The sequence below is a fragment of the Arabidopsis lyrata genome (genome assembly GCF_000004255.2).
Source record: "Arabidopsis lyrata subsp. lyrata unplaced genomic scaffold ARALYscaffold_4, whole genome shotgun sequence".
Taxonomy (NCBI): domain Eukaryota; kingdom Viridiplantae; phylum Streptophyta; class Magnoliopsida; order Brassicales; family Brassicaceae; genus Arabidopsis; species Arabidopsis lyrata.
The window spans coordinates 6,873,039-6,882,067 of NW_003302552.1; the positions used below are offsets into that span (position 1 = coordinate 6,873,039).

Sequence of the window (9,029 nt, forward strand, 5' to 3'; positions counted from 1 at the left end):
ATTATAATATTCGGTTATGTGGATGGAGTATTGTATACTAAATAGTCAACTTTGTAGATTAAAATAATAATAATAATAATTATCATAAAGTGTTGTTTCCACGAAGTTACTCCATCTACTAAATCAACAAGTTAGCAAATCATCAACTTTGTCTTCATAAAGAAATAATCAAATTCGTCTTTATAAGCAAACACTCAAACTCGAGAAATTAGGTAGAACAAATGGAAGATAATCGCCAGAGAAGAGTGTTGATGGTCCCAGCTCCGTTCCAAGGCCATTTACCTTCGATGATGAACTTAGCCTCATGTCTTTCTTCCCAAGGCTTTTCAATCACAATCGTTCGAACCAAATTCAATTTCAAAGATATCTCCGCTAACTTCCCTAATTTCAAGTTCTTCACCATCGACGACGGCTTGTCAGAATCCGACGTGAAGTCTCTCGGGCTCCTTGAATTTGTCCTGGAGCTTAACTCTGTCTGTGAACCCCTATTGAAAGAGTTTCTAACCAATCATTATGATGTTGTTGACTTTATCATTTATGATGAATTCGTTTACTTCCCTCGACGTGTTGCGGAAGATCTGAATCTGCCAAAGATGGTCTTTAGCCCTTCTTCCGCGGCTACTTCGATCAGCCGGTGTGTGCTTATCGAGAACCAAGCAAATGGGTTACTTCCTCCACAAGGTACCATCCTTACTTTTCTTTTTTCTTTTTTATGAAAAAATATAAGGTTTTATGCAAAACAACCCTCTAATCAATTTCGTTTGCAAGTTCATCCTCCAAATCTGAATTATGCAAGTCAACCCCACAATCTCAAAAGTCACCCGCAATACAGCCCTCCCGTGTAACCAATTTGAGGCTCGAGATGCATGATACTCCTACATACTACATCACATAAAATAAGTAGATTGTCACGTTATCGATACACGGATGGGCTATATTGTAGGTGATTTTTGAGATTGTGGTTTGATTTGCATTTATTTGACAAGGAGGTTTGTTTTGCAAAAAAAAAATTACATAGATGGTTTTTCTGCAAAAACTCCTTAATGTTTTCAAACGGAGTTATCGGGTGTCATGTCATCGCTACATGGAAGAACTGTATTGCGGTTGGCTTTTGAGATTGTGGGGTTGACTTGAATAATTCAGACTTGGAAGATAAACTTGCAAACAAAATTGACTTAGAAAGTTGTTTTGCAGAAAACCCAAAAATATATAACACTGATATGAGATTCCAATCATACATAGGATAAATAATTATCCTTACTTTGCTCTTCAACTAGCGTAGTCAGGGGCGGACCCATCTGGAAGAAAGGTGGTATAAATGAATTGAGATTATTCCCTTTGTGAAAACAACATCGACAACTTTAAATTTAAGATTAATTATTTTTAATAGCATATTGGAGTAATATTTTTAAAATGATACATATGTACACTTTTTGTAGCTAAAAGTTTATTTGGCTTATTATATTTTCATTATCATTGATAAAATTGAAAACGATACTATATATATGTTGGTGCAGTTCGAAAGCAATAATTGTGTTTAGAACTTTCACAATTTGTTGGTGCAGTTCGGAGATAGAATACCATAAATGTTTAAAATGATAAAAAGAAAGCTACATATAAACAAAAATTCAATCTAAGTAAAGAAAACGAAAACACTAAAATCATACATAGGTAAAATGATCTTAGTTATACTTATATTTTTGTAATTTTATAAAACTATTAATTTATGATATTAGTTGGACAATATATTCACATAGAGATCTTATCAAGTTAATTTTGAAATCTATTCCAAGTAGGGACTATATAAAAAAAATTATCTCCTTTCAATGACGTGTAAAATTAGTATTTTCTATGTAGTATTTATAAATTTATCAAGAATTAATATAAAAAGTTTTACTGTCTATATGTTGTTGATGATTTCGGACGATTTCTACTATAGAAGCAAGAGCTGAACTTGAAGAAATGGTGCCAGCCTTTCATCCCTTTCGGTTTAAAGATCTGCCATTTACAGCTTATGGATCTATGGAGAGACTAGTGATACTTTACGAGAATGTAAGCAATAGATCTCCATCTTCTGGCATAATACACAACTCTTCGAATTGCTTAGAGAACTCATTCATATTAACTGCACAAGAAAAGTGGGGGATTCCAGTATACCCGGTTGGTCCACTTCATATGACCAATTCGGCAACGTCATGCCCGAGTTTATTTGAAGAAGAAAGAAACTGTCTTGAATGGCTTGAGAAGCAAGAAACAAACTCGGTGATCTACATAAGCATGGGGAGCTTGGCGATGACACAAGATATAGAGGCTGTGGAAATGGCCATGGGATTTGTCCAGAGTAATCAACCCTTCTTGTGGGTGATCCGACCTGGCTCTATAACCGGACAAGAATCTTTAGACTTCTTACCGGAACAGTTCATGCAAACGGTAACCGATGGAAGAGGTTTTGTAGTGAAATGGGCACCACAGAAAGAGGTGTTAAGGCATAGAGCAGTGGGAGGGTTTTGGAACCATTGTGGATGGAACTCGTGCTTGGAGAGCATAAGCAGTGGCGTACCAATGATTTGCAGGCCGTATTCTGGTGATCAAAGGGTGAATACTCGGCTTATGTCACATGTTTGGCAAACTGCGTTTGAGATCGAAGGTGAATTGGAAAGAGGAGCCGTTGAGATGGCCGTGAGGAGGCTCATTGTGGATCAGGAAGGTGAGGAGATGAGAGTGAGAGCCACCATATTAAAGGAGGAGGTTGAAGCTTCTGTCACAACCGAAGGCTCGTCTCACAATTCTTTAAACGATTTGGTCCAGGCAATAATGATGCAAATTGACCAACAATGATTAGTGGAAAATTTAATGTGTATGAAATCATGTGTGTAATGTTTTATTTTTAAACTAGAATTATGTGTGGCTAATATAAATATGGATGTGTGCAAGCATCCATATTTATTTTCTATTGAAAAAATAGGAAAAAAATAGCCAGCTACACGATGTCATCAATATTGTGATTATTTTAACCACGATTTAGTACGGTTTAAACAACAAAATATTATTATTATAAAAGAAAGTATATGAAAATTTTCCATTTTCTATTTTTCAATATTGAATATATGACCAATAATATTGGAAATTTCCAAGAATATTGAATCTTAAAGGTTGTGCTCCTTAGTAAGATAAATGCAGATCTCAATGAGCTTATACTTGATGATTTCCCTAGATAATATCGTGCAAGCTGCGATGTTGTCAACGACTATAATACCATCATGAACATCATCAAAATAACATATACATTTAGAAAAACAAACACAAATGATGAAAAGAAAGTTGAAAATGAAACACAAACAAACACAACAAGAGAATTCTCCACACCTCGGCGCACCGAGTATCAACTTTATTGGAAAGCTTTTAAGATGATTACACACTCTTAATTGGAGTTACACACAGCTTAATTAAGAACACCCTCTTAGCTTGCGGCCAAACGATTTCTAACCTAAAAAATGAACACACTTGTTCACCGTAATAGAGTAAACTCGTACTCTCTAAAATAGAAAAATCTATGAACTAGAATTCTTCTCTCATAAACAGCTAACCTGAGCAAGCACATATTCAATCCCTTTTATATTCGTGGGATTAAAAGATCTTCTAGGTTTCCTTTTTTTTCTTGATTTGCTCATATCTTCCAAATATTGTAGATCTTCGGCTGCACGAAACTTCTACATCAGCTGCATCAGCTGCCAATATCTTCATCAATATATTCAGTAGATCACTTGGTCCACGTCATCAATTAATGCTTCTTTAATGTTTAGTCTCACCAAAACAGCTTCTTTCTTGTTCCAGCAATTCTGAAACCTCAACACTCTTATCTTCTGCTCAGTCCCCACTGAAACCGCACTTACAGAAAACAACATGATTTAAAAGTTGATTATGTCGTTGACATTTTCATTGTTAATTAACATCGTTGGTCTTGTCACACGAACTTCAGTATTGGGTTGATATCGCATGGTTTTCCGTGGCAGTATTATTTTTAGATAGAGGCTTTTTAATTATTTTAGAATCTCTTTTTTTTTTTTTTTTTGTCAAACAATTATGTCAGGTAGCTGAGTATCTTTTAGTTTACTTAGCATGTGTGGCCATGTGTTCTGCAATACTTCATGTAGCTGGCAATCTTTTTTCCATCTCTAAAACGATTTAAATAGTGTTAAACTGTCCATTTTGATTTCATGAAAACACCAAATGTTAGGCTGTGTATCCTCAAAATACTGACTTGCATTGCGAATTGACATGATATCTCCTCAGATTAAATGGACCACGAGCTAAAAAAGTCATTATCGACCGCTAACTAGTGCGAATTAAAAATAAAATAAAAAATGAACCAAATGAGACTTCATAGCAAGGACCGATTTAATGAGAGCGGGAAACAAATGCTTGATTAGCTTCCTCTCAAGGTTGGCTTTGCTTCGGGTTTATGTTGTCATAGCCATCCACTGTGATGGTTAATGGCAGATTAACAACAAAAGCATCAATGAAATTGGAAAGTGCACGACCCGCTAAGAAAAAAAAAAAAAATTGCTAATTGAGTTCTTAAAATATGGGTTATAAACTTATAAACCCCATTAGTCGTTTGACATCTATTTGTTAATTCTTCTATTTCTGCCAACACCTAATTTGATAGGAATCTATCATGTTTCTATTTTTAGGGAAGAAACAAATAGTAAAAGATTGCTAAGAGTTAGAACATTAATTTTGTAAGATATTAGATGAAGTAACAAAAGTTTTCCTAATATAGATTAAGTTGACGGACACGGTGGTGAACCAATGAATTTTAACATCAATGATTAAAAAAGGTTTAACCAATCATTCCTCTATTGCTTCCTGCCACATCTATATTTGCATCACACGATCGTTCTTAAGCTAAAACCAAACCCCTTTCAATTTCAATCTAATTTCAATCATCCTCTTTTTTTTCCTCACCTCAGGAATTACTCAATTTAAAGTTGTAAATTTTTTTGAGGAGAACAAGAAGGTGGTAGTACCATTTTCACAATGTTTGCGGAAGCGGATAGCATTCCTAGGGCAAAATATGCCAATATGATGCATTCTGATCCGAATCTTTCCTCCACGATGACCAACCAAACAGAGGAAGAGTACGGTATACGGAATAGCAGTGCATCTGCGGTTGGCACGGGAATGTATGATAGAATGAGTTGTGAAGGCTCTCCAATGATGATGTCTCCTTGGAACCAAGCAACTCCATTTACTCAAACACAATGGTCTAGTGTAGAAGAAAATCTACCACAAAATGGCCTTATTGGCTCGCTTGTCCGTGAAGAAGGTCACATTTATTCATTAGCGGCGACGAAAGATCTTCTTTATACTGGTTCCGATAGCAAAAACATACGTGTGTGGAAGAATCTAAAGGAGTTCAGTGCATTCAAATGTAACAGTGGATTGGTAAAGGCCATTGTTATTTCAGGGGAGAAGATTTTCACAGGTCACCAAGATGGAAAGATTCGAGTTTGGAAAGTATCTCCTAAGAACCAGAGCTTGCACAAACGTTCTGGAACATTACCAACTTTGAAAGATATATTCAAGGCATCTCTTAAACCAAGAAATTATGTTGAGGTGAAGAAACACCGCACCGCTCTTTGGATCAAACACGCCGATGCTGTTTCATGTTTAAGCCTAAATGATGAACAAGGCTTGTTGTATTCTGCTTCATGGGACCGGACCATTAAGGTGTGGAGGATTGCTGATTCAAAATGTCTAGAATCAATCCCAGCTCATGATGATGCTGTAAACTCAGTGGTATCAACAACGGAAGCGATTGTTTTTTCTGGATCAGCCGATGGGACAGTCAAGGCATGGAAGAGAGACCAACAAGGAAAATACACAAAGCATACACTATTGCAAACATTAACAAAGCAAGAGAGTGCAGTCACAGCTTTGGCTGTAAGCAAGAATGGCGCAGCAGTGTACTTCGGTTCGAGTGATGGTTTGGTCAATTTTTGGGAGAGGGAGAAACAGTTGAACTACGGTGGCATTCTCAAGGGCCACAAGCTTGCTGTTCTTTGCCTAGAAGTGGCAGGGAGTCTTGTGTTTAGCGGATCTGCTGATAAGACAATATGTGTGTGGAAGAGAGATGGAAATATTCATACATGCCTCTCTGTACTAACAGGTCACACAGGTCCTGTAAAATGTTTGGCAGTAGAAGCAGATCGTGAAGCCTCAGAACGTCGAGACAAAAAATGGATTGTATATAGTGGAAGCTTGGATAAGTCAGTGAAAGTATGGGGAGTTTCAGAATCATTCATTGACATGAACCAGATGAGTATGATGCAACAGCAACAACAACATGTTATATCACATTCTGAACCTTTCATGTCTGATGGCAGTTTCTCTTCATCAGCTGGTGGAGCTAGCAGTCATCGAAGACACTAATCATGGTTTGTTATTTGCCTTTCAAAATACCAACTCTGTCTAAATTATTCATTTGTTTTATTGTTAAATTTGAATTAAAAAAAGAAAGAAAGAAACTTCTAGTTTTATGATGCAGTATTGTACAATATGGAGTTGAGTTTGAACTACTTCTTTTTTTGTTTATTATAAAGGTTTTTTGTAATTTTCTTGTATTTTGTGATGGAAACCTGTAACTCTTTCAAACTTGATAATAATTATTACTGTTGTAAACTCGAATAAGAGTTCATGCATTTCGTAAGCGTTTTCTTGCATTTTTTTAGTGTGGCTAATTCAATAACAAACAATCACTCAAGTTATATTTAAAATTAAGAAAATAAAAAATTTAGTTTACATGTCTTTTATTATATTATTGTACTAAAAATTAACCCGCGGTATACAGAGGAACAACTTTTGTTTCATACAATTTAAATTAGCATAATTCGAAATGTCTAATAATATTAGTGGTGTTAACTGTTAACAAGATAATTAAATGAGGATTTAACCTTATCAAAGCGTCGGATTAGTGATATTTTAATTTATTAATATCGATTCATACTCATCACGCCATATAACTTGTCTGGTAATATAACCGTCCCATGTAATTTTAATCTTTTTATATATTTAAATATATATTCATAATAATTTAAAATTTTTTAAAAGTTTAAAATTTACTATATCTAATTAAACTAAATAGTTTTTTCTTGGGTCAAAAAATAGTTCAACTAAGAAACTGAATTAAACCGTTTACAAATGTCTAAATTTAGATGCTTGTTCAGTTAAGCTTCTTCTCAATTCTGATTTTTATTCATTTTCGTCTTATTTATTATATGGTTCTGAATCATTATCTAAACATTTTAGCCGATGTGGAAAGTTGAACACACTTTTTTATTAACACTTTAATCTATATCCATTTGTTTTTTAAATTCGAATAACAATATATGCAGAAAAAAAATTAGACTTACAATAAATTTATGTATTATATGATGATTCAAAAATAAATAAAAAATAAATTAACAAAGAAAATAGGAGAATTATAATTTCAAATCTTAACAAAATCTTCTAAATATCTATATTATTCATTGTGCAACATTATGCAATCTTTTAATTTTGTTTGGTTATATGGATAGTAGAGAATTAATTGTTAAGTTGTTTGGATACATTTATAAAAAGTAATAGAATTTATTGTAAATATCTACTAAAACAAGTTATTCTCTAAAATGTACTTCAAAAATATTAGTATATATATATGTAAAAACATAAAAATAAATTTAAGCGGCATCAGTGTACACAAATTAAATTTGATTTTTAATATTTATTTCTCAATTCATATATAGAGAATTATGAATTATGATAGTATATAATATTGGAAAACGATTTGAGAAATTTAATAAATTTTGTATACTGATGCGGACATTGACGTTACTCCCCAAAATTGCTGAACTACATCTTGTACTACATCCTGTACCAGAAGTCCAAGAAGGTCCCATGACGCGTTCAAAGCCTAAACAACTCAAGAAAATGTTCAACTTAGCTATGCAAGACATTCTAAGCTCCCTAGAGCTGGAAGAAGGAAACTGGTCCATAACACCCCATACCGGATATGATCCAATAGCCGAAGAAAAGCTAGCTGAACGAACTACTCTCCCAAGTATGAAATCTTCTTTGAAAGGTCCAGAAGCCCCTAGAAGCCAAGAGATGACTTCGGAACTGTAAGAGACGCACGAGATAAGCTTCACTTCCAAGGGTGATCAAGAGTCAAGATAAGAACCAAGACACCAAGGACGTGGAAGAGCCCCAAGATACTGATAGAGTACACAAGAGGTATCTAGAAAGATCCCTACTTGAAGAAACCAACAACCAAACGAGCACAAGGAGTGATTCCTGGAGTGGATCAACGAGGACTTTGAAAAGATGACATGTGACATGTGTCTTCTTTCATGTGGGCCCAAATTTTCAATGTATTTCATAAAGAATTAAATAAATTTTGATTATTGATTAAAAAGATAAAATATAGGAAACAACAACATTTAATTTAATTTTTTCAATGATTATAAAAAGATAAAATATAGGAAATAACAACACTAAATTGGATACATTTTCTTTTCCTGAGTTTCCAATAAACTTATTAAAACTATATAAGATAGTATTTGTTTTTTTTTTTTATGCTATGTGGCATATTTTCCTATGATTTATTTTTATTTTTATTGCTATTATTAAAATACTGTGTATTATCATTTTAATAAATAATTTTAAATTAATTTCTCATAAACTAATTTTTTGTTAAATGTTTACTTCAAAATAACGTTAATAATGGAAAATATTGAAAAATACAACGACGTATAGTCAGGTATATCAAAAGAAAGTTTTTCTCTTATCCTATTATATTTACACCACTTGACATCTTTTTGGAAAAAAAATATTTATAAAAATATTATTTGGTTTTAACTACCAAATAAAATTAATTTTGCTTTAAATAAAAAAAATTGAAAGAAAAACAAAACGTATTGCTTAAATACATTGACTACAAATGTCATAAAATATCTTACACATTTTTGAAATAGAGAAAAAATTGTAAA

At 33.5% G+C, this 9,029-nt stretch overlaps 2 protein-coding genes across 2 annotated transcripts; both read left to right on the forward strand.

Moving 5' to 3' along the window:
* On the forward strand, window positions 1–2,937 carry LOC9316870 (UDP-glycosyltransferase 76D1). Its single transcript, XM_002878923.2, has 2 exons — window positions 1–681; window positions 1,940–2,937. The coding sequence occupies exons 1-2, from the start codon at window positions 222–224 to the stop codon at window positions 2,836–2,838; spliced, it is 1,359 nt and encodes a 452-aa protein (XP_002878969.1). The 5' UTR covers window positions 1–221; the 3' UTR covers window positions 2,839–2,937.
* A 472-nt stretch (window positions 2,938–3,409) lies between these two features.
* On the forward strand, window positions 3,410–6,686 carry LOC110228886 (protein JINGUBANG). Its single transcript, XM_021027156.1, has one exon. The coding sequence runs from the start codon at window positions 5,041–5,043 to the stop codon at window positions 6,433–6,435; it is 1,395 nt and encodes a 464-aa protein (XP_020882815.1). The 5' UTR covers window positions 3,410–5,040; the 3' UTR covers window positions 6,436–6,686.
* Window positions 6,687–9,029: the final 2,343 nt, after the last annotated feature.

What these genes read in the sequence shown, in the direction of transcription:
- LOC9316870 (XM_002878923.2), top strand. Translation starts at nt 222, where the DNA reads ATGGAAGATAATCGCCAGAGAAGAGTGTTGATGGTCCCAGCTCCGTTC. An exon ending in TGGGTTACTTCCTCCACAAG is followed by an intron (nt 682 to 1,939) that starts GTACCATCCTTA and finishes TTTCTACTATAG; the next exon opens with AAGCAAGAGCTGAACTTGAA.
- LOC110228886 (XM_021027156.1), top strand. Translation starts at nt 5,041, where the DNA reads ATGTTTGCGGAAGCGGATAGCATTCCTAGGGCAAAATATGCCAATATG.